Consider the following 26,306-nt stretch of genomic DNA (forward strand, 5'->3'; position numbering starts at 1 on the left):
GGGCCGAATAGCCAAATGGGGGAGGACTAGACTTGGCTTGTTTGATATATGGTACAGGCCTAAAAGCTTGGTCAAGTTCTTGCCGACTTTATCGTAGAATTTACCCTATGAAAGGAGTCAAAGATTGTGTACCGTGTGGAAGCCCGACCATGGAAGGTATTTGTGGATGGTGCGTCCAGTGCAGATGATCGGTTGTTTGAAATTAGTAAAGCAAACCATAAGTCAGGTTCAAAAGGTGAGACTAGTTTAGATTTCCCGAAGATAGAATAGGCATGCGAATTCTTTAGCAACTTTGGCGTCATCACTAACCGAGGAGGTGCTGGGATTGATCAAAGTGGAAGTAGTGAGGGAGCCTAGTATAGACGCAAAAGTGAATATTTCAACTATCTCAGCATTTAAGCCGTGTTGGATGGACCCAATTATTGAATTCCTAGCCAAAAACTGTCTGTTGAGCAAAGGGAAAGAAGCCGAGAAGGTGCGTAGAGTTTTTGCTCAGTTTTGGTTATCTCAAGATCGTAGGTTATATCGGAGATCATTCGAGGGACCTTACTTATTATGCCTCCATCCCAATAAGGTTAACAAGCTTTTGACCGAGCTCCATTAAGGAGTATGTGGCAATCATGTCGGAGGGTGGTCATTGGCTCACTAAGCAATGACTCAAGGGTTTTGGTGGCCAAAATGCAAAGGGACGCCGCCAACAACGTCTAAAGGTGCAAGTGATGTCAGAGGCACGCCCCATTGATACACCAGCTTGTAGGAAGTTTGAACCTGATTAGCAATCCTTGGCCGTTCACACAGTAGGGGCTAGACATAATTGGCCCATTTCCCCGAGCTACAGGAAATCGAAGGTTTGTCTTTGTCTTGAAGCTGAGGCACTAGCCAATATTCAGGACGTGGACATCAAGAAGTTCGTGTGGAAAACATAGTGACTAGGTTTAGAGTGCTAGAGTACCTTGTGTCTAATAATGATTTACAGTTTGACAGCAAATCTTTTCACAAGTACTGCAATGACCTCGGCACCAAGAATAGATATTCAATTCCAGCATACCCTCAAAGCAACAGTCAAGCTAAACCGATGAATAAAGTAATTGTTAATGGTTTGAAGAAGAGGCTAGAAGGAACCAAGGGAAGCTGGACCAAGGAGTTGCCAAACGTTCTTTGGGCGTACCGAACAACCCCAAGAAGATCAACAGGCGAGACCCCTTACTTCTTAACGTACGGGGCAGAGGCTGTTATACTGGCAGAAGTGAGTTTACATAAAGCACGAGTATTGGATTTTTCCTTGGCCACGAATGAAGAACTAATGTTAAAGCAATTGGATTCATTGGAGGAGTGCCAAGAAGCAGCGACTATTTGTTTGGCAGATTATCAATAGAAGCTTGCCTGACGCAACAGGGATGTGAAGACAAGGGAGTTTGGTGTTGGCGGTCTTGTGTTATGGAAAGCAGTAGGGAATGCACGGGACGTCAATGCCCGGAAGCTAGCTCCGAATTAGGAAGGACCGTATAGAGTCACTGCTATTGCCGGTGTAGGAGCTTATTATCTTGAGGACATTGAGGAAAGACTGCTTCCTCGGCCATGGAATGTTCAGAATTTAAGAAAGTTTTTATCATTAATTATGTAATTGATTTGGACCATGTATGAACTGTTATGTGAACGACGATGTATATGTACCTAATGTTTAAAATTAGTTGTTTGAATATATTAACGCCTAAAACTTTTTAAGGAAAAAAACCTCGGCTAGATTCGATTTTAGTTGTCGACTGGGTGAAAACCTTATACTAAAACTCTCTAAGGACAGAAACCTTGGCTCAATTCGATCTCGGTCACCAATTAGGTAGGTGAAACTCTTATACTAAAACTCTCCAAGGACAGAAACCTTGGCTCGTTTCGATCTCCGTCACCGATCAGGTGGAAACCTTAAACTCTCTAAGGACAAAAACTTAGACTCAGTTAAATCCCAGTCATCGACCAAGTGGAAACCATATACTAAGATTCTCTAAGGGCAAGGCCCTGGGCTCAATTCGATCCCGGTCTCCAACTAGACAAAAGCTTTATATTAAAATTATCGAACGGGAACCTTAAGATCAACTCAATTTTGGTAATCGATCAGGTGTTAGTACCAAGACCCAAATTCTCTTAATGACTGAAACTTAAACTCAAGTTGGCCTTGGTCACCGAATGAGTAAAACCCTTATTCCAATTTCCAACATGAAAATATAGCTGAGAAAATTCCATAAGATATAGAATACTGGCCACTACAAGACCATACAAACAGAATAAAAATAAGAAGAAAACCTTATAGTAATTCAAGTTCAACAAACCATAATAATGTTAAGTGTTTGTAAAAAGAAGGCATTAGTTCCCTCAAACCAAGATAAAATTGTCTTGCTACCACATCCTGGTGACCATAGGTAATTAAAAATAAAGAGTGAAGCAAAATAGTGCTGGAAAATAAATCTTTCTTCTTTCAACTAGCGGGGCCTTGCGGCTGTTTTGGCTGGACTGGGGTAACATCAACGGGTGGCTGAGCGTTGGGATTCGGGAGTAGAGGTTGAGCCGAATTCTACATGGCATTCAAGTTGCTAGTGGTCTCAAGATCGATCAACTCGGCATGGGAGTCAATTGCCTACACCAACTCCCTCATGCTCGGGGTATCTTCTTCTTCGGCTTCAGTAGGGTTTGAGTTGGAAGAGGAGGCTCTGGGTAGGGGATTTGGTCAGGGTTTCGGAGAGGGGAATCTTCTGGTACCCAATCGCCTGCACCATCCTTCTTCGAACCTGTACTTCCGGGATTGGAACATAACTAGCTCTATCGAGTTCTTAGCATTAGTAAAGCCCATGTTATACCATTTATTTTCGCTTTCATCCAGGGCAATATTCAGCTCAGTAATTTCCTTGTCTTTGTCCAAGATAATACTCTCGGCCCCTGCCAGTCTCAACTTAACCTCCCCTAGCTTAGTCTCCATTTCCACCCCCTTTTGCTCAGCTTGAGTTGGGCCCTCTCTGCTACCCTGGCTCTCTTTTTAGCATTTTCAGCAGCCATGCCTTTCTCTTTCCTTGTGGCTTCAATGACTTCTTTCGAAGCTTTCTCCTTGTCCACCTCCTCCACCGCGTCCCTCAGCCAATCTTCCATCATGTAGGCCAGTTGTGCTCCCTGCTCAAAAAACGTTAGTGGTTGTGTATGAAATACCAAAGTAACATAATAAGAAATAATTGAGCATCACGAGAGAGAGAGAGAGAGAGAGAGAGAGAGAGAGGGCTTTGGAAGAGAGTGAGAAAGGGAAATTAGTTCGTGTAGAGCCTTTCATTGAACCCATCCAGGAGTCACCCATTGTAGGATACTCAAAACCCAATAAATAAATAAATTGTGAACCCAAATATCAGGTTTAATTAAGTGTGGGATATTTGGCATGTACAAGAACAATATGTAAAAAAATTGAATAGTGATACATGGGCGGATGTAGGTGTTTTTCTGGTAATTTTGTGCTTCAGTATCATCTAAATGCATTTTGCACAACCCAATTATCATCTAGATTGTACTATGCGTAATTAATTGGAAAAAAAAAATGAACTCAACAGAATATGACTCATACCCAATCTTTGAATTTATCATCTTATTCTTTTATTCTTCAAAAGAATAAAAAAAATTGAAAAGTCTTCCCCCACAAAGATTCACGATTGTATTGCTTATGAAGAGGATAAAAGTATGAGACAGATCTTTCTTTAAGAAGAACGACGGAGTGTGGTCGACGGATTGATACGCAAGGATACATATCGGATAGATCCAATATTTGGTACCCGTCCAGTATGATTAGTTGTTATAAATTCTTAATTGTACGTCACACGATATGTTTGACGTGACTTTGCTTGATCTCCACACAAGCGTGCACACCGGGAGTTCTTGCGTTACACGTTTGACCATAATAAAAATACTCCTATATGGAAAAGAGCTCAAAAAGGAATGGAGAGTAAAAAGAAGTATTATCCTAAAAGGAAAAAGTTTCCTGACCAAGGCAGGAATGATAACCCTACACCAATATAAATACCACAGAAACCCTAGCATCAAGGTACGCATAATTATCTCGACTCTGGCACTCTAAGGTTGTAAAAAAAAAATTCTAACTTGACCTTCGGAGGGTTTTTGGCCGGCACCACACCGGTGCTCTCTTTTAGGTCCTCTATTTTCTTTTTGCAGGTGTTACTTTGGTTTGAGGAGTGCTTGCAGCTTACTAGTAATTTTTTCGACATCATCAGTTGACGCCGTCTGCGGGAATAGATTATTTAGCTTTGCTCTATTCCTGAGACAAAAAGTTGCATGGTACTCACTCGATCGATGGCAACGAACAACAATCAAGTCGACGAACCGCACGCCATAACTCTAGAGAGGCAAGTCCAAACGCTTGCAGTGGTGGTTGAGCGCCTCACCAAGCAGAATCATGATTTAGAAGAACAACTGTGACAAAGGAATGCACACCCAAGTGCATCGAAGGAAGACTAGGAGGGTGCTAGTCCGGAAGAAAGGAACGCGGAAGGGCTTGAGGGTAGCAACGCTCCGACTAGACCGGAGCGGCAAGAGACCAACCGACCATCCGTCTCGGACACCTTGTCGACTCACATAGCAGCTGAGATACAGGAGATGAGGGAACGTATGGATGTGATGATGAACGCCCTTAGAGGACGAGTATCTAGCGACCTGGACGATCTAGTCCATAGAACGGATTCGCCTTTCACAGTGCTCGTGAATTCATGCCCCTTTCCTCCAAAGTTTCGCATGCCTCACGTGAAGAATTACGACAGATCCAAGGACCCATTGGATCACTTGGAATCTTTCGGAACCCTAATGCATCTTCAGGGCGTACCGGATGAAATCATGTGCAGGGCTTTTCTCACCACTTTGAAAGGGCCTGTGAGGGACTGGTACAGTAGGCCGATGCCTAATTCCATCAGCACTATTAAGGAATTAGGCGCACAGTTCGTATCACACTTTATCGGGAGTCACCGGCATAAGAAGTCTACTGCGTGTTTATTAAATATTAAGCAACGAGAAGACGAGACATTAAGATCATACATAGCCCGCTTTAACAAGGAAGCCCTCTCGATAGACGAGGCAGATGACAAGATACTTGTGGCAGCATTCACAAACGGGCTACGAAAGGGTAAGTTCTTGTTCTCTCTATACAAGAATGACCCAAAGACTATGGCCGATGTGTTTTACAGGACGACGAAGTATATGAACGCAGAGGATGCCTTGCTAGCCCAAGAGGACAAGCCCAAAAAGAGGGAAAGACAGGAAGATGCGCAACCGGACAAAGGACGAAAAATGGCAAGAACCAGAGAACGACGAGAAGATCGACGACCCAAACCGCCTTCGGGAAGATTTACGAGCTTCACCCCCCTCACAGCCCCAATTGACCAAGTGTTAATGCAGATCAAAGATGAAGGAACCTTGATGTTCCCAGGCAAGCTGAAGGGAGATTCAAACAAGAGACCAAGAGATAGATACTGCCGTTTTCATGGCGATCATGGCCACAATACGACGGATTGTTATGACTTGAAGCAATAAATTGAGGCCCTCATCAGGCAAGGAAGGTTGCAGAGGTTCGTGAGGAAGGAGAGAATGGATCAACTCCAGGAGCAGAATCCCCAACGGGAAAACGAGCGTCCTAGGCCACCTGTAGGAGATATACGGATGATTGTAGGGGGAAATACTTCTGCAGGGTCATCCAAAAAGGCCAGAAAGACCTACTTGCGGACGGTTCAAAGCGTCCAGTCGACAGGTACCTCACCAAAAGCAACACGGCAAGATAGCCTCAGCATTGGGTTTTTGGAAGAAGATGCGCGACGCCTTCACCACCCACATGGCGACGCGCTCGTGGTCAGCATACAGGCAGGGGACTACAACATGCATCGAGTTTTGGTGGACAACGGAAGCTCAACAGATATCCTCTATTACCCCACATTCTAGCAAATGGGGATTGCTAAAGAACGACTAGTCCCAATGAATGCACCCCTTGTTGGCTTCGGAGGAACAAGGGTCTATCCTTTAGGCGTCGTTACGTTGTCTATGACGGTGGGAGATTACCCACAGCAGATAACCAAGGATGTTTCTTTTCTCGTGGTTGATTGCTCTTCAGCGTATAACGCTATCCTTGGACGGCCCACTCTTAATGCATGGAAGGCTGTAACCTCTACCTACCATCTAATGATTAAATTTCCTACCGAATATGGAGTTGGAGAACTGCGGGGAAATCAAGTGGCCGCACGGGAATGTTACATCGCCATGATGGAAATGGATGATCACCTACAAGCAATGAACATCGAGGAACAGAGAACAGTGGCGGAACCGATGGAAGAGTTGGAAGAAGTACAACTGGATGATTCTAGGCCCAACCGAACAACCAGAATCGGCACCCTCGCCGACCAAACAGTCCGACAAGCGCTCGTATTATTCCTCCAAGAAAATCAAGATGTTTTTGCATGGAGTCACGAGGACATGCCGGGAATAGATCCAACAATCATAGTTCACATAGTTCGCCTCCAAACGACATCGAGCCATAGCAGAAGAAGTGCAGAAGCTACAAGAAGCAGACTTCATACGCGAGGTGTACTACCCTGATTGGTTGGCGAATGTAGTAATGGTCAAGAAGTCCAATGGGAAGTAGAGGATGTGCGTCAACTTCACGGATCTGAATAGAGCCTGCCCTAAGGACAGTTACCCACTCCCACGCATTGACACCCTTGTAGACTCCACCGTAAGACATAAACTTTTGAGCTTCATGGATGCCTTCTCCAGTTACAATCAAATCAAATTAGATAAGACTGATCAGGAAAAAACCTCATCTGTAACAAGCTAGGGACTTTTTTGCTACAAGGTAATGCCTTTCGGGCTTAAGAACGCGGGAGCCACGTATCAGAGATTGATGAACAAAATGGTCACGCACCAAATTGGCAGAAACGTGCAGGTTTACATAGACGATATGTTGGTAACAAGCGTAAAGGTGTCTGATCATCTGAAGGACCTCCAGGAGACTTTTAATACTCTTCGGACATACAAAATGAAGCTAAATCCGAACAAATGCGCGTTCGGAGTAACCGCAGGAATATTCTTAGGATTTATGGTGTCCTAGAGGGGAATTGAAGTCAACTCGGAGAAAGTAAAGGCGATTATGGAACTGTCTCCTCCAAGGACGGTAAAAGTAGTACAAAGCTTAACCGGAAAGATAGCAGCCTTAAACAGATTCGTATCTAGAGCAACGGACAAATGCCTCCCATTCTTCCGAACGCTAAAGAGATCTTTTGAGTGGACGGACGAGTGTCAAAAGGCATTCAAAGAGTTAAAGACATATCTCTCTGCTCCGCCGTTGCTTAGCCCATCTATACCGGGGGAAGAATTGTTCTTGTACCTTGCCGTCTCCTCAGCTGCGATCAGTGCAGCTCTTATCAGAGAAGAAGGAAAGGTACAAAATCCCGTGTACTTTATAAGCCAGGCACTAAGAGGAGCAGAAGAAAGATACCCACCGATGGAAAAACTCGCATTTGCTCTTGTGACTGCGGCCCGAAAGCTCAAGCCATATTTTCAAGCACACACCATAAATGTCCTGACAGATAGACCCCTACGGAAAGCAATAAGCAATCTCAAAACGGCTGGACGGATGGCTCTATGGGCAATCGAGCTAAGTGAGTTCGATATCCAATATTAGCCACAGACGGCAGTGAAAGGACAGATATTGGCAAACTTTGTTGCCGAATTCACTACTGCAGAGGAGCATGGGGCAGAAGAGACGCCCACCTGGAGAATTCACACAGACGGATCTTCCAATAAGTGTGTTGGGGGTGCTGGAGTCGTACTCCACACCCTGAAAGGAGACAAGATTGAATGCATGATCTGTCTAGACTTCACCACTACTAACAACAAAGCGGAATACGAGGCCTGGTTGCGGGACTAGAACTCACAATAGCGGCAGGAGCTAAGAAGGCGGTCGTCTACTCCAATTCACAAATCGTGGCCAGTCAGGTTAATGGGAGCTATGATTGCAAGAATGAGAGGATGAAAAGGTATCTTGGGGAAGTGAAGGGTCAAACGAGTGACCTCCAATTCACGATGATTCAAATCCCAAGAGAGGAGAACCAAGAAGCGGACCGACTCGCAAAGGCAGCTTTGGCCGAACCAATGATCGTCCCGGAACAGGTATTGTCCTTCGTCCAGCTTTCATCATTATTAGATGACATTAGCATGCAGGAGGTAAGCAATGAGGATTGTTGGACGGCTCCAATTATGGCGTATCTCAAGGAAGGCAAGCTGCCCGATAACAAAGAAAATGCGAGGAAGTTGAAGTTTAAAGCTGCCCGGTTCGTCTTGATTAAAAACGTCCTATACAAACGAGGATTCTCCTGACCATATCTAAGATGCCTCGGCCACGGAGAAGCAGATTACGTGATGAGGGAGATCCATGAAGGGGTTTGTGGAAACCATTCTGGATCAAGGTCTCTAGTGCACAAGCTACTCCGAGCAGGATACTACTGGCCAACAATGCAAAATGATGCCCATACATACATTAAAGCTTGCGACAAGTGTCAACGATTTGGCAATCTCATTAGGCAGCTGACAAAAGAACTTACCCCAATGAGGGCTCCATGGCCGTTTGCACAATAGGGGTTAGACATCATGGGTCCATTCCCAACAGCAGTAAGGCAGCTGAAGTTCTTGGTGGTTGGTATTAACTACTTCACCAAATGGGTGGAAGCAGAAGCTCTAGCTACTATCACAGAGAAAAACATCCATAGCTTTGTGTGGGGAAGTATTATTTGCAGATATGGAATTCCGAGGGTGCTCGTTTCAGACAACAGGAAACAATTCGACAACGACACCTTCAGAGACTTTTGTTCTCAACTTGGAATCAAAAATCATTACTCATCGCCCACCCACCCACAGGCCAACGGATAAGTTGAAGTCACGAACCGGTCCTTGTTGAAAATTATCAAGACCCGGCTCGAGGGGGCAAAGGGCATATGGCCGGACGAACTACCAAGTGTTTTATGGGCATACAGGACAACGGCGAGGACACCGACAGGAGAGACACCGTTTAGGTTGGCGTATGGTACTAAGGCCTTCATACCGAGAGAGGTAGGATTAGCAAGCTACCGTGTGGAAAGCTACGATGAGAGCACGAAGCTTTACGTTTACAACTCGACCTTGTAGACGAAGTCAGGGCAGCAGCTGCACAAAGACTAGCGCGATACCAAGACATGATGGCAAAACATTACAATTCCAAGGTCAAGCACAGGGATTTCTAGGTGGGAGATCTGGTCTTACGAAAAGTACTCGGCGCTACAAAGGATGCCTCATAAGGAAAATTGGGTCCTAACTGGGAAGGACCGTACAGAATCATTTCATGGCATAGGAAGGGAACGTACTACTTGGAGACGTTAGACGGAAGAAAACTGAGTCATCCATGGAACACAGAGCACTTGAAGAAATACTACCAGTAGTCGAAAGGTATAGACAACATCTACCTCCTTTCCAGTTTATTTTTAAACAGTCATAGTTTTTAATTATTAGAGCCAAAGTTTTTTATTTTCCATGAACAATATAGTCTATCGGTATGTCATAATGAGAAGAGTTTTTATTTAAAACGTATGAAATGTACTGTGCTCAAAATCTACAAAATCCACATACTGGACAGATTATCCAAAATGGATAAAAATTTACTACACCAACGAAGTGGACGAATCCACACTAAGTCCACATAATGGACGGACATCTACTAAGTCCACATAGTGGACGGATCATCCAAAACGGATAAAAATCTACTAAGTCCACATAGTGGACGGACCCCTACTAAGTCCATATAATGGACGGATTATCCAAAATGGATAAAAATCTACTAAGTCCACATAGTGGACGGACCCCTACTAAGTCTATATAGTGGACGGGTCATCCAAAATGGATAAAAATCTAGTCCACATAGTGGATGGACCCCTACTAAGTCCATATAATAGACGGGTCATCCAAAATGGATAAAAGTAAAATCGTCCACATAATGGACAGATCTCTATTAAAGACCACATTATGGACGGATCATCCAAAAAGGAATAAAAAATTATGTCAAGTCCACACAATGAAGGGATCTCTAGTTCCACATTGTGGACGAATCACCCAAATGGATAAGAATTGTCCACACAGTGGACGGATCAACCTACAAGGATTGTTATCAAATTATTTCACATAGTGTACGGTCCATAAAATGGACGGAACGACCTCTAAAGTGAGAAACATACCAGTTAAATTGTGAGACGGACTGACATCATAAATGAAAGATGTCTTCATTGCATTCAACTCACAATTGGACGGACCCCCATAACATGATTAGACTATTACATGCATCAATAAATTAAAAATACACGACGGATAAAAAGCAAGCGAATAAGCTAGTAAGATTTCATAAGAAGAAATGTTCACAATTGAAATACGACGGTTCAACAAAATAAATTACAACGGTTAAAGTTTTGACCATGATATATATATATATATAAATATATATATATATATATATATATATATATATATAAAACTGCTACAGATGCTTTGGGGAAGTATTTTCAATCTTTTGATTGTCGTCTGGTTGATTTGGAGGGAGAGTTTGACCTTCGTCAGCTGGAGCAGTGACGGCAAACACATCGTCTGTACTCTCTAAACGAACGGATTGCACAAGTGTTTGCCCTTGGAGACATGGGACACGACCAGATCGGGATACGAAGCCTTGACCTGACGGATGGCATCGTCGAATCCATCAGCAAAGGAGCTCTCAAGCTCTGCCAAAAGAAGGTCGGAGTCACGATACTCCTGGACCGCAACTTCTTTTGCATCGCGGAGTTGAGTCTTGGTGTCCGTCAGCTCCTTTTCCTTGTCTTTTAAAATTTGACGCAACTGCTCATTTTCCTTCTCTAGCTCACCTCTAACTTGCTCCGAGCATTTAAGCTTCCTGTCCGTGTTGATCTTCCAGGTCTTTTTTCGTGGAGCTCGTCCTCCATCATCTTATTCTTCTTCCTAAGATGGTCCATAGTTGTCTCGTGATTAAGATAACGGCCCATTAGCCCTTTCATCATTAGTATGGCTTGAAAGCAAAATACAACACTATATAAACGACGGATGAAAAGGAAGGTTACAAAAGCTTGAGGACGGGTTAAAAAGTACCTGTGCAATAATGAAGAGGCCCGTCTCTCCCATCGCCTCCGTCGCGTGGTTGCCAAGGTCCTCATAATCGTCAGCCGTCATAATGGACGAGAGTCTTTCCATGGCATATCCTGAGTCTTCTCGAAGTAGGATGGGTGGTTTCTCACCGGTATGAATTGGACCCTTCATCAAACCCTTACCCTTTCCATGCCTGACGGGTGGTTTCTCGGACTCCAACGCTACGACGAGCTCTAGGGTGGTTTTCTGCTTCTTCAGCAGACGGTCCATCTTCTCCCGTTGATTCCGTTTTGATGGAACCGTCCCCTTAGCTTGACCGACCTCTTGCTTCTTCTTCGCTGCTTGTTGCTTGATGAAGGTTCTTCTCTTGGCAACGTCCATTTCTGCACATCAAAGACGGATGTGAAGTGTTAGAAAAGCATAAGTAAAAAAGACAGAAAGAGTTTATGACAGGCTTACGTTTGCGAACTCTGCTGTCGTAGCGACGGGCGGTAGAAGTGGGTTCGGGGCCGTCACAATACCAATGGAGTGTGTCGAGGGTGACTAGTTGAGCCCACGTCCTCTCCTCAAGCTTCGTCTTATTGAAAATTTTCTCCAGGAAGCTCCACTCCTCTAAAGTGACTTGTGGACGGTCCCGAGCTACAAAAAAGACGGTTAGACTAACTTCCAAACAAAATCAAATATTTAAATGGACGGGAGCTAAAAGCAATTGCATACCCGACGGAGACATTATGCCCCATGTGGTGTCGACGTGCATATATGTGTCATCCCCTAGACAACACATCCATTTGTCCCCTTCCAAGAAAAAATACCTATTCTTCCAGTCCCTATTGGAGTCGGGTGTATCACAGACAAGCCTCAACAACGGGCTCCTAGCTACGAAACTGTACATTCCTTTTGACTTAGTGATCTCCGTAGGACGGTAACAGTGGAAGAATTCTTCCACCGTCAACCTTCATACACCGTTGGACATAGCCCCGTACAAGACCTCCACGCCTATGAAAACCCTCCAGGCGTTTGGGGAGATCTGAGTGACAGATAGGCCAAGATATTGAAGCAGTCGACGGTGGAGAGAACTCAAAGGGAATCTGAGCCCTGCCTTCAGTGCTTGCTCATAGACCCCAACACCGTCGACCCCCCTATAGTAACATTTCTCAGACTTGTGGGGGAGACGGAGACGGACACTATCAGGAATTTGATACTTGGCCCTAAGTGTTTTGAAATGGGATTCTGTGATTATGGACCTAAAATCATTGACCGTCCATAGCAGTAGCATGACGAACTCTCTAAGACCGTCTGGACCGATCACAGATTGAACGGGGGGATCGACACCATCTAAGTTATCACTTGACGACTCTGAACTATCAGTCTCCAAACCTTCGTCATATAGGGAAGGAGAGGTAGAGGACGGATTCCTTTCTTCACTTGAAGTGTCAGGATCTCTTTAACCTGACGGGAATCCCTCATCGTAGCCCGCCCCGTCGCGGACAAACAATTGATTACTCGACGCACTAGACATTACCTACATATATGACGGTACAGCCTAAGACACTGAAGGATCTACAGAAAGTGCATATAAAAAAAGAAGAAAAAAGAAGAAGGGTTCAGAGCACATACCGGATCGAGATCGAGCAGATATTAAGTGACGGACAGTCTAGTAGGATGACACGAATGCACAATATAAATGAAGGATGCGCTCTGATTGCAAATCTTTTATAGGAGGACGAGAATGAAGGAAGAAAAGGCAGGCTTTTATAGAAAGAAGGGCACGGAATACGAAGAGACACCTTGTTTCAGGGGAATAGCAAATCAATAAGGGCCACGTGTCCTTCGTCATAAATAAGCCTGGACTGTCATGTCTCAATATGTTGCCATAAGGACGACTGCCACTCCATGAATCCATCTGGTATTTAGCGACGGATTCAAGGAGTGAGGGGGCAACTGAAGAGGATAAAAGTATGAGACGGATCTTTTTTTAAGAAGAACGACGGAGTGTGGTTGACGGATTGATAACGCAAGGATACATATCGGACGGATCCAATATTTGGTATCCGTCTAGTATGATTAGTTGTCATAAATTCTTAATTGTACGTCACACGATATGTTTGACGTGGCTTTGCTTGATCTCCACACAAGCGTGCACACCGGGAGTTCTTGCGTTACACGTTTGACCATAATAAAAAGACTCCTATATGGAAAAGAGCTCAAGAAGGATTGGAGAGTAAAAAGAAGTATTATCCTAAAAGAAAAAGGTTTCCTGACCAAGGTAGGAATGATAACCCTACACCAATATAAATACCCCAGAAACCCTAGCATCAAGGTACGCATAATTATCTCGACTCTAGCACTCTAGGGTTGTAAAAAAAAAATTATAACTTGACTTTTGGAGGGTTTTTGGCCGGCACCACACCGGTGCTCTCTTTTAGGTCCTCTATTTTCTTTTTGCAGGTGTTGCTTTGGTTTGAGGAGTGCTTGCAGCTTACTGGTGATTTTTTCGGCATCATCAGCTTATATCTTTGTCTAGAATAATCTCTTGCTCTATTTCAATGTTCAAAGTGTCCGAGACTCACTTAAGTACTTATCCATCCCGTGTTTCAACCCAAACACCATAGTTGGATAAACACACACACACACACAAAAAAACACACACAAAAATGCAAATAACCAAAACAAAACCAATTCTAACTCAAATACCTTAATCATAACCAAATATAATCTAAAGACCTAAATGAAACCAATCCAAGCAAATATCAAAATCTGATTATATTTAAACTGCAAAAGATGGAATTTGACAAGTCTATTCACGGTTTTTTTTTTTTTTCAGGAACATGCGTGTTGACACGATTTGAAGCCCATGTTTCAATTGCAGTACATGAACTAACAGGTTCTCCAACCATATAGGTATACCAGAATAGCAGGAACATTCACATCAGAAACAAACCACAACGGTTTGGGTCCAGAAGCTTCCTAGTTGAAATATAAAAACATTTAAGCTACAGATGCTTAAACCTTAAACAGCCCAAAAATGGGTCCTTAGGACTACTATGAGTCCGTTTCGATAGAACTTATTTTGCTGAAACTGAAAACTGAAAACTGAAAACACTGTAGCAAAATAATTTTTAAATGTGTGAATAGTACCGTGGGACCCATTTTTAATGAAAAAGTTGTTAAAAAGTGAAATTTGTGGGACCCATGAACAGTGCATTTGTGCACTGTTCATGACTGAATAGTCAAACCTTGCGGCTGGGTTTGAAAAAAAAAAAAAAAAAAAAAAAAAAAGGAAGCAAAACGCAAACGCAGCCATAAAAGCTGTATCCAAACGGGCAATATATACCACCTTTTCTGATTTTTTGAAACATAACTTGTGAACCCACAACCTTACCCACCATCCCATTATTAAGGAAGGAGTAAGTGCCAATTGAGTAAGAGCTAATTGGTAGCATTTCAAAACTTAAAAGTATTTCTTTCAAAATGTAATTTTTGAGGTAACACTTTTGATAGAAACAATCAATTATTTGTCATTGAAATTGTCACAGTTAGGCAACAAATTGAGTGAGCTAGATTCAACAATTTCAGGCATATTAAAAAGTAGCCAGAGCTTATTTATGAACATTCCATTATCAGAATTTTTGCCTGATTCAAAAACCAGCTATGCTTATTTTATGAGGGTCAAATGGCTGTCCTGCATATTAGTTGTCACAAACCCAATAACAATTTCTATGAAACATTCTCACTCAAATAACAATTAGAAAATAATATCGTCACTTTTACCACCTAAAGATGGTCTATTGTAAACATGAAATATTTGTAAGCTTCCTTCAAAAGTTGTTGCTAAGTACCAGTTAAAATTATTTACCTCATTCAACTGTAATTAGGCATGTTTTTGAGTGCCTTGGGAACATTGATAGTTTGTCAAGAACACTTTCCCTTGACTGTCTACCAGAAAATTTGATTGTCATTGTCTGCAAACCTCGAGCCTCTTTTAGAATATATTTTACAAATTCAACTTCATGTTCTAATCCTTTATATCCATCAAAATTAAAAGTCGAAAGGCGCGATGATAAATAACCAGGACCATCCGGTAGTTCTGTCCAGCATAACTTGTCTTCACTTATATGACAACACTGACGACAACATACACAGTAGACCATCAGTGTAAGTTTAGGGAATATTAGTTAATAACATACGATTAACTTAACTAACCTTATTGACATCAAGAACTTCTAAATTAAGCGCCACTAGGAGCAAGGCTTGTAGCACGTGCCAGTTAGATTTATTTACACCGAATTTCAATCTGACCAAATTTTGGAACCTGAAAGGATAAATAGAACCAAAGCCGAGGCACTGCAGAGCAAGATTACAAACACAAAATAGTCAAAAAACTTGTACTAGAATTTTTTTGGGTAAAATAAGATTTTGGATCGAAAGCTTAAACTATCGAAAAGTTCTAACACAAAATTGTAGCTATAAAATGTTATATATAGTCCTAGCACTATTCATCAACAAAAACAAACAAGAAAAAACTTGACAAAAGATGAAAGGGACTCTTACCTCTATGTCCCCTGGTGACAATGAAAGGAACTTAGCGTTGTTTAGTGCTCTAAGAAGCTTGAATACCCTATCTCCATAATAAAACTCATAATCCTCAACCCAACCCATTTCATAACATTCAACTGCATAAATTTTTACATTGGCTTCAACTAAGTTAGCTAGTTTTTCAACAAAAACCACATTTCGCAAATCGCCACGAAATTTAAAGTTCTTGAGACCTGGGGCGTTTATCTCGACTTTGTAATCAGGAACACGAGGTTGGTATGAGTTAAACTCGACAAGTAAACATTTCAACGTAGGCACGCTTATGTTAAAATAGACCATACCGTCCGAATTATTTCTTATCACTTTCAAATCTTCGAGTACCGGGCAGCCATTAAATAGCCTAGACAAAGAGTCCTCATAGCAATAAAAAACATCAAGCAGACACAGTTTCTTGAGGCAAGGGAGTTGAAAGGAAGGAGGAGGATCGAGCTCAATCCCGCCGCTTAAATGGAGAACAACAACTGTTTTGCAAGCGTAAAAGCTAATGGGCAACTCGTAAAGTTCGCCACTGTAAACATCACCTTCTCCGTTGGGGTAGTAGTCGTCATCGAGGAAAATCTCGAGATAGAGATTTTCGACGTTACGTTCAATGGCAGTGTCGATCCACGCGTTGAGATGGAGAGAGTCACAGTAATAATACCACTCGAGGTTGAAGTTACGGAGCGAGGGTGCTTTGTGTAGAAGTAAGATTCTATAGAGAAGAGGGATGGGTTGGCGGCGGACATCGTAGAGGTCGAGTGCTGGGACGTGAGTCCAGAGGCGCTTCCACCTGCTCGACAAAACGCTTGTGGCGACGGCCTTTTGGGTCGGAAGGAAAGAAAGGATGTGGCAGAGAAGAGAGTCCGGTAGGTTGCTGATTCTGTCGACTGCTGCTGTGTATTTGTTCGGATAGAGCTCCACTTCCATGCGTTTTGATGACTTCGATTGATAAGTAGATGATTTCGCCATGTCCAACTACGCCGCTACAAAGTTTAGGGTTTTTCGAAGCAGTGGTTGAAAAGAACAAAAAGAAGAAAAAGATCACAAACCGGAGGTTGAATGAAATATAAATAACTGAGAGGAAGATAAATAAAAAAGATTATAAAAAAAAAAAAAAGTGTTTTCGAAAGTTCTATTTCTCACTTCTCTCAGTACAATTCGATAGGAAGAAGGGTTCCATCTTTTTTAAAGAAATTTAAAGGTTCTGTTTGGTTGTAGGTAAATTAATGTACCAAAAATAAGGTACTCTTAAATCCTTGACTGGTGTAAGAAGACCCCAGCCCCTAACTAGTATGAAATTCACCTACAACCAAACTGGACCTTTAATTTCTTAAAAAGACGGATCGAATTAATCATTATTGTTAATTAATAAATAAGTTTGTCTCTATTTAAGAATTTTTTTTGGGTTGAGAGAAGAATATATAAGTAATATTTTTCAATGAAAATTTTTTACAATAAATAAATAAATATATATATATTTCACTATTTAAAAATTCAATTTTAAATTTGTGTTAAGAAATTTATAATATTCGATTCCTTAATTATTAGAGATGTAGAACATAAAAGTTGTATTATGACAATTTTTTTTATTAGTTATCCTTATATATATATGTGGGGAGTAAAAATATCTTAATAGGGATATGGGCCATTGGACCTCGCTAAGGAAGGCCGACCTACTCTTGGGTTTAGGGCTTGTTGATACTCTAGGTCGGCCCATACGCCGAGGATCCGAGGACCGAGCCGATGATGCTTTTCCCCTCGGACTGACACCAAAGAACCCGGGACTTCATGGTACAGGTTAGGGAATGGCACGGTCAAGACCAATGGTTAAAGGGGGTGAACCTCCGAATGTCCTAGAAGCGCCGATGTTGGAAGAATATCAAAGGTAAAGGCTGCTACCTCCACATTAAAGACCCTGCACCTACCACCCTGGCTGCATTAATGGGGAGGTGACACTTGAACAGTGGAAGGGAAACTTCTAGTTACTGTTCAAAGGCACTAAGAAAAGAAATATCTAGGCTAAGGGAGGAATTGGGGCAACACGTGGATAACGTATTAAAAAGAGGAGTATTTAAGGAGGGACCTGCAACAGAAACAGGACGAAAACTTTTTGTAACCTAAAAAGACAAAAGACAAAGGGAGAGATATAATATAAGAACAGCTCTCGGCTTACGTCCGAGGAGGCCCAGTTACAATATTCCTTGTTGTTTTCAATTACTTGCAATCTTTAGTTTGTCATTTAATCCTCATATACTTCTAACCTGGGTTTCAAGCCCACACTCTACAAATTCTTATTGTTTAAGGCACATTGGGCCTGAGCCCATAACTATTCTTGGGTCCAGGTGCAATTGTGCACTTACAATTGGCGCCGTCTGTGGGGAATCTAGTCTAGAAGTAGTAGGGATATTATGGCAGGCTTAGGCTCTCACCATGCAGAGTCACAAGGATCACAACCGGAAGATCATTTCGAACGTCTTGAACATCGTAGGGATCGTGAGGGAAGCATCCATACAGAATATCCAGGGGCTAGCCATACTCATGGAGGGGGTAGCACTACCCACGATGAGGGCTCTAAATCCATGCAGAAGGAAATCAATCGTTTGAAGAGGAAGTTACGCCGTGCTAAACGTAAGGTTTCCCCGTCCTCATCTAGTTCTTCCTCAGAGAAGGATGGGGGACATGGCTACGGTTCAAGGTCATATTCCTCCACCAAGGCAACATCCTCCGGTGAGGAGAGCGACCAGCCAATCCGCAGACGTAAGAAGCTTCGTCCTAGGGGTTTAGGCAACGATACCATGAGTAGGGCGTTGCACCAACTCTCTAAATCTCCGTTTTCACGTAGGATTGAGAGGGGGAGGCTCCCCAGGAGGTTCACCCAGCCCACGTTTACCATCTATAATGGCCGGACTGATCCGGTGGAGCACGTGAGTCACTTCAACCAAAGGATGGCAGTGCACTCACACAACGAGACTTTGATGTGTAAAGTCTTCCGCTCCACTTGGGAACAGTGGCTATGAGATGGTTCAACGGTCTCAAGTCGGGGTCTGTAGGCTCGTTTGGGGAACTAACTAGGGCATTTGCTTCTCGGTTCATTACTTGTAGCAGAGTCCCTCGGCCACTGGACTCATTGCTATCCATGGTCATGAAGGAAGGGGAGACACTGAAAGCATACTCCGACAGATATTGGGAGATGTTTAATGAAATAGACGGCGACTTTGATGAGGTGGCGCTAAATACCTTTAAGGTAGGCCTCCCTACTGATCACGACCTAAGAAAGTCTTTGACGAAAAAGCCCGTCCGCAGCGTACGTCGTCTTATGGATCGTATTGATGAATATAAAAGGGTAGAGGAAGACCATAAACATGGAAAAGGAAAGGAGAAGGTTATCCCGCAGGAGAGAAGGGATTTCAGGTCGGACAGATATCACAACAACAAGCCGAGGAGGGATTATTTCGGACAATCCGGCTCGGCAGCACCCCAAGCTGTAAATACTGTGTTCCGAGAACCAGTACATCAGTTATTAGAAAAAGTTCGTAAAGAGCCCTTCTTTAGATGGCCCGGCAAGATGGCAGGGGACCCTGCGAGAAGAAATCAAAACCTTTTCTGTCAGTACCATCAGGATGTGGGCCACACTACTGAGAACTGCCGGACCCTGTGGAACCATCTAGAGCAGCTCGTCGGAGAGGGAAAGTTGAAGCAGCATTTGTGTCAGCCCACTGGGCAGGTCAGTCAAGTTGGTTCAAACAACCAAAGGAACAGTTCATCTCGGCCAGCATTGGGAACAATTAATGTTATCTTCGCCGCACCTGGTAGGACCGGCTCAGGTCCCACTAGGGTTATGGCGGTTTCCCATCCGCAGGCCGAGGATGTGGGTGGTAGGCCGAAGAGATTGAAGAGCACTTTACCTGTCTTGGGTTTCTCCGAGGAGGATAAAATAGGAACTATCCAGCCCCATGACGATGCTCTTGTGGTTACCCTCAGAATAGGGAATTATGACGTGAAGAGGGTGATGATAGATCAGGGCAGCGGTGCAGATATCATGTACCCTGATCTATTTAAGGGGTTAAGGTTGGAGTTGGAAGATTTAACTCCTTATGACTCACCTCTTATTAGCTTTGAAGGGAGAGCCGTTGTGCCAAAAGGACAGATCCGTTTACCCGTTCAATCCGGCACAGAAACGGTTGAAGTAGATTTCATTGTGGTTGACGCGTACTCTCCATATACAGCCATCCTCGCCAGGCCATGGCTGCACGCCACAGGAGCCGTCTCCTCTACCTTGCACGTTAAGGTTAAATTCCCCTCGGGGGAACATGTTGAGGAAATCCTCGGCAGTCGAGGTAGTGGCCAGGCAATGCATCTCCGCCGCAAGACTTCGTCATCGAAGTCGAGTTATCAACCTTGCCCATCCAGGAGTCATAGCAATTAACGGCTCGGAGGCACTGGAGCGATGACGGAAGACGAGGCTGTTTGCGAGGAGTTAGAGAAGTTTGTAATAGCAGATGATCCAGAGAGGTTCTTCCAAGTTGGCATACTTTTGCCATACCAAGAGAAGATGGAGTTGTTGCAATTTCGAAGGACAATATAGATGTCTTTGCGTGGGACCCTTATGAGGCTCCGTGCGTAGATCCGAGCTTTATTTGTCATCGTTTAAACGTCAATCCGGCCATCGTTCCGAGGAGGCAGCCACCTCGGCGATCTTCCCGAGAACATTCGAGGCCGTGAAGGAAGAGGTTCTTAAACTCAAAAGGGCGGGGGCTATCAAAGAAGTTTTCTACCCCGAATGGTTGGCTCATACCGTTGTCGTTAAGAAGAAAAACGGCAGGTGGAGAGTATGTGTGGACTTTACCGATCCGAACAAGGCCTCGTCCTAAAGATTCTTTCCCAATGCCACGGATTGATCAACCGGTAGATGCTACCGTCGGACATCCTCGGATGAGTTTCTTGGACGCCTTTCGTGGTTACCACCAAATTCCCTTGGTGTTAGAGGATCAGGAAAAGACTGCTTTCATTACTCCAACGGGGAACTATCATTATAAGGTCATGCCATTTGGGTTAAAAAATGCTGGGGCTACTTATCAAAGAATGATGACCCGAATGTTTGAACAAAGAATCGGGGAAAACCATAGAAGTATACGTGGATGATATGGTGGTAAAGAGTAAGACGGTACCTTCGCACATGACAGATTTGGCCGACACCTTCCAAATGCTGAGGAAGTATAAGTTGCGCCTTAACGCCTCCAAGTGTTCTTTTGGCGTGGGATCTGGAAAGTTCTTAGGATATATGATCACTCATAGGGGCATAGAGGTGAACCCAGTGCAGGTTAGGGCTATTCAAAATTTGCAGCCGCCTCGGAACCCAAAGGAGATTCAGAAATTGACCGGAATGATTGCTGCGTTGAACAGATTTGTTTCTCGGTCAGCTGACCGGTGCCGCCCTTTCTTTCAGTTGTTGAACAAGTGGAAAGGGTTTCAGTGGACCGAGGATTGTGAGTCAGCTTTCCAACAGCTTAAGCAATATCTATCTCGGCCACCCATTTTATCTCGCCCTGAGGTGGACGAGGTTTTATTCGCTTATCTGGCCGTGGCTATTCATGCGGTGAGTCTAGTCCTTATAAGGAATGAAGATGGAGTGCAGAGGCCGATCTACTATGTTAGTAAGTCCTTGAATGAAGCCGAGGTGCGCTATTTGCCCTTGGAAAAAGCACTTCTGGCTGTAGTCCACGCCACGCGCAAACTTCCTCACTATTTCCAGTCTCATACTGTGGTTGTTTTGACCCAGTTGCCTCTCAAGGCTGTGTTGCGCAGTGCTGATTATTCTGGCAGAGTGGCAAAATGGGGAACCATTTTGGGAGCCTTTGATGTTAAATATAAGCCTCGCACCTCGGTGAAAGGTCAGGTCCTCGCTGATTTGGTGGCAGAGTTTGCTGAACCATTGTTAGAAGAAACTTCAAAGGAAGCACACATGGGTGAAAAATCAGTTGGTGTGATCACAGCCGTATTGCCCTCGGCTTGGAAAGTTTATGTGGATGGGGCTGCTAATCATAAAGGGTCTGGCGTTGGACTTGTTCTAATGTCCCCTGAAGGAATTGTCTTTGAAAAATCTTTGAGATTGGCTTTCTCGGCTACTAATAATGAGGCCGAGTATGAAGCAGTCTTGGTAGGCATGCGAATGGTACATAAGATGGGTGGCAAGGAAATCCATGTGTTCTCGGACTCTCAATTAGTGGTCGGCCAAGTCATGGGGACCATGGAGGCTAGAGACCCCAGAATGCAAGAATATTTGGCCCAGGTTAAACGTCAGCGAGCTGAATTCGACTCATTTGCCTTAGCTCATGTCTCTAGGAGTGGAAACACTCATGCAGATTCTTTGGCTACATTGGCCACATCCTCGGCTCAAGGTCTACCAAGGGTGATTCTCGTTGAGGATCTGGTAGAACCTTCTCTTATAGCTGCTGACGCACCTCGCATCCATCTAATAAGGCCTGGTCCTAGTTGGATGGATTCGATCATATCTTTTCTCAAAAATGACATCCTTCCCGAAGACAAAGTTGAAGCAGAAAAGGTACGTCGAAAGGCGCCGCGTTTCTGGTTGTCCGAGGACCAGAAGCTATACAAACGATCCTTTTCGGGACCGTATTTGTTGTGTATACACCCTGAATCAACAGAATCATTACCGGAGGAATTGCATGAGGGAATTTGTGGAAGCCACACCGGAGGAAGATCCTTAGCCCATAGAGCCCCGACTCGGGGTTATTGGTGGCCCAATATTCAGAGGGATGCTCAGGACTATGCCAGAAAATGTGATCAGTGTCAGAGGTTCGCCCCTAATATCCACCAACCAGGAGGGGTTCTTAACCCTCTCTCCAGCCCTTGGCCTTTCGCGCAATGGGGATTGGACCTTGTAGGGCCCTTTCCGAGAGCCGCCGGACACAAAAGCTGGTAGCTCGTGGGAACATACTACTTTACTAAGTGGGTCGAGGCCGAGCCTTTGGCCAATATCCGAGATGTTGATTCCAAGAAATTTATCTGGAAAAATATTGTTACTAGATTCGGTATACCACATACACTCGTCTCGGACAATGGCGTTCAATTTGACAGCAAGGCCTTTAGGCAATACTGTGGTGAGATGGGTATTATAAATAGATACTCTACTCCAGCTTATCCTCGAGGAAATGGGCAGGCCGAGGCCGTTAACAAGGTCATAGTCAACGGGCTTAAGAAGAGGTTAGACGATGCGAAAGGCAGGTGGGTAGAAGAGCTCCCTCATGTCCTGTGGACGTATCGGACCACACCGCGTAGGTCCACTGGAGAAACTCCATTCTCTATGACTTATGGAGCCGAGGCGGTGATACCACTGGAATCCGGTTTTCCTACTCTAAAGACAAGTTCTTTTAGTCCAGAGAAAAACGAGGGACTTCTAGAGAAAGATCTTGATTTACTTGAGGAACGGCGTGAGGCAGCTATGGTCCAATTGGCGTATTATCAGCAGAAGCTAAAACGAGGGTATGATGCCCACGTGAAGCTAAGGCCACTTGCACCTGGTGATCTTGTATTAAGGAAAGTTGTAGGCACTTCTAAGAACCCAGCATGGGGTAAGCTAGGACCTAACTGGGAAGGCCCCTACCGCATTGTTTCAGTAGCAGGCATAGGGTCATATAGGCTAGCTGACCTAGATGAACGAGTTGTACCACGTCCATGGAATGTAAATAATCTTAGAAGATATTATTATTAATCAAATAAGCTTTTGTCAATTAATATTTCAAAGTTATGGCTAGCTCTCACGTTTGAAGTTACAATTTTTGAGAATCAAACAGAAACTTGGTTAAGTGTAGTCCTCGGACCACAAACCTTGTGGAAATTGATGTCTTATCATTTGTTAAACAGAACCTTAGTTATGCCGGGTCTTCGGACCTCCTACTTTGGGAAAATTAACATTTGAAGTTACAATTTTTGAGAATCAAACAGAAACTTGGTTGAGTGTAGTCCTCGGACCACAAACCTTGTGGAAATTGATGTCTTATCATTTGTTAAACAGAACCTTAGTTATGCCGGGTCTTCGGACCTCCTACTTTGGGAAAATTAACATTTGAAGTTACAATTTTTGAGAATCAAACAGAAACTTGGTTGAGTGTAGTCCTCGGACCACAAACCTTGTGAAAATTGATGTCTTATCATTTGTTAAACAGAACCTTAGTTATGTCGGGTCTTCGGACCTCCTACTTTGGGAAAATTAACATTTGAAGTTATTGTTTTAAAGAATCAAACAGAAACTTGGTTAAGTGTAGTCCTCGGACCACAAACCTTATGGAAATTGATGTCTTATCATTTGTTAAACAGAACCTTAGTTATGTCGGGTCTTCGGACCTCCTACTTTGGGAAAATTAACATTTGAAGTTATTGTTTTAAAGAATCAAACAGAAACATGGTTAAGTGTAGTCCTCGAACCACAAACCTTGTGGAAATTGATGTCTTATCATTTACAGTTACAGTTTTGAAGAATTAAACGAAAGATTGTTTAAGATTTATCTTCGGACTATGACTTTGATTAAACTTAACTTCTGATTGTGTCTGGATGTTAATACCTTACTGTTTATTAACTCGGATCTTAAGTTTTATATCTCTAAGTATTGAGGAAATTTGTGTAAGGAATGGTCCTCGGATCTTACAACTTACTAAAAACAGTGTTATGCATTATAAGGGCTTGATTGTTATATGAAGTCCTCTTTCCTTTTTTAATCGAGGTATTATTCAAATGAATTAACCATGTCACCTTGTATTAAATCTTTAATAATATACGCATGATTATGTGAAAGTTATGACTATGCAATCCTTGGAGTTAGATTTTGAGGCTCTGAGAAACTTCTGATATGACTTAATGGGAAAACTTTTGTAATAAGTACATAAAGAATAAAGAAAAAGCAGACACAATCCAAGTGAAAAGCAAACGAAATTGTTCTTCATTAATCAAGGTGAATATACATTACAATATATAATTCAAAAACAAAAAAAAAAAGAATGGAAAAAGAGAAGCCCTAAGCTAAGTCCTAAGCTGTTGGAGGAGGATCTTGCTGAGAGGTACTAGTGCCCTCGGTCTTTCTCAACTCCAGCTCAAAAGGAGTCATAACCTGCTTTCCTTTATCCGCTGTCTTTGTTGGAAGGACGTTGGGTTCCACTATCTGGTTCAAGTCCTTCTCTGCATCCACTCCTCCTTCCTTTTCTTTATTGGAACCAGAAGGTTCTGTAGGATCAGGAATTTGTTGTGGGACCATCGGAGGTAGGACAGGAAGAGTTGTCTCAGGGGTAGGAGTAGCAGCAGGAGCCTCTTCAATCTCCTGTATTTCTAGGGGAAGCCAAACGTTCTCGGACTTCCTCAAATCCGAAGACTGAGGAACTCCTGCTACGTTTAAAGCTTCCCCCCATACTTTTTGACAGTATTCGCGGCATAAAGCCGCGAATTCCTCTGTCAGCTGTTCCTCGGTGGTCGCTACCCCTTCGTCAAAACTTGCCTGCTTGGCAGCTTGAAGAGAGAGTTGGAAGGAGCTGGCTTCTTCCTTCATCGAGCCGCTTGTTTCTTCAGATCCGAGCACTCCCTTTGAGCTTGTGAGAGCTCTTCATTTCTTTCCTTAAGGAGTTTGCGCTGTCCTTCTATCTGGGTCTTCATGGTCTTCAAGTTTGACTCGACCCCATTCTTCTCTCTCCTCAGCTCTGCTACCTCCGAGGTCGGCTTCTCGTTCTCGGCAAGGGCTGTACCTAAGGTCTTCTCGCCTCCACCCTAATTTCGAGCTCAGCCCCGGCTACTTTCCGAGCGTCTTCAATAAACTTTTCAGCTACAAAGACCTCCTAAATAGCCCGTAAAAAAGCATGATGGAGTTAGGAATAACAAAAACTAAATAACTAATAAAAAATGTTAAAAAGAGAAACACAAACAAGTGCTAAGACTCTTATTAGATAGAGGAATAGTTGTGGTTGGCCCATCTTTTCCAAGGTCTCCATGTCCTTGGGCAGCGAAGAGGGCGTTCTAGGACCTCGGCCAGGTGGTGGGCGTGGCCTTGTTGAACTGCCCTTATACTGGACTGGCAGGAGATAGGAGCGCCGTCCAGCCTTAGATCGGGGGACCAGGTGGCCGGTGCTCGGTGCACTACAGCCTCATCCCTGATTTCCCCAAGTTCAGCTGAACGTGCTCTACCCTTGCACTTGTCCAGCTTCTGCTGCTGGGCCGGTGGGAGTTATTGGCGTGGTTTCTTGGGGTCTTTAGTTATCGCCCCGTCATTATCCCCCTTTCTCTTCTTCTTGGGATCCTCGGCTGGCAGTTTTGGCTCAGCTAGAGGAGGAGGAGGAGGTAAGGCTGGGGGAACTTGGGACGTCCCCGTTTTCTTCTTCTCTGCAACTTTGGCAGCCCTATTAGTGAGAAGACCCTCCATTCGTCCCATGTCTTCTACGGATTCGTTCTCGGGAAGGGCAACTACAAACCCTGCGATTCCAGAGGCCTCGGTGGCTTCTTCCTCCTCGTCGGAAAGTACCACGAACTGGTTTCCGCA

General features: G+C 43.7%; 2 protein-coding genes across 2 annotated transcripts; one reads left to right on the plus strand and one right to left on the minus strand.

The window, feature by feature from the left end:
• Positions 1 to 652: 652 nt before the first annotated feature.
• LOC142639434 (uncharacterized) lies at positions 653 to 1,375 on the plus strand. The gene is made up of 2 exons (XM_075813616.1): positions 653 to 728; positions 891 to 1,375. Exons 1-2 carry the CDS (start codon positions 653 to 655, stop codon positions 1,373 to 1,375), a joined length of 561 nt encoding a protein of 186 aa, XP_075669731.1.
• Positions 1,376 to 15,050: 13,675 nt separating this feature from the next.
• On the minus strand, positions 15,051 to 16,737 carry LOC142639436 (putative FBD-associated F-box protein At1g55030). Its single transcript, XM_075813617.1, has 3 exons — positions 15,745 to 16,737; positions 15,397 to 15,537; positions 15,051 to 15,317 (listed from the first exon to the last, which is right to left on the minus strand). Exons 1-3 carry the CDS (start codon positions 16,735 to 16,737, stop codon positions 15,051 to 15,053), a joined length of 1,401 nt encoding a protein of 466 aa, XP_075669732.1.
• Positions 16,738 to 26,306: the final 9,569 nt, after the last annotated feature.

The sequence above is a fragment of the Castanea sativa genome, chromosome 6, assembly GCF_040712315.1.
Source record: "Castanea sativa cultivar Marrone di Chiusa Pesio chromosome 6, ASM4071231v1".
Classification (NCBI taxonomy): Eukaryota; Viridiplantae; Streptophyta; class Magnoliopsida; order Fagales; family Fagaceae; genus Castanea; species Castanea sativa.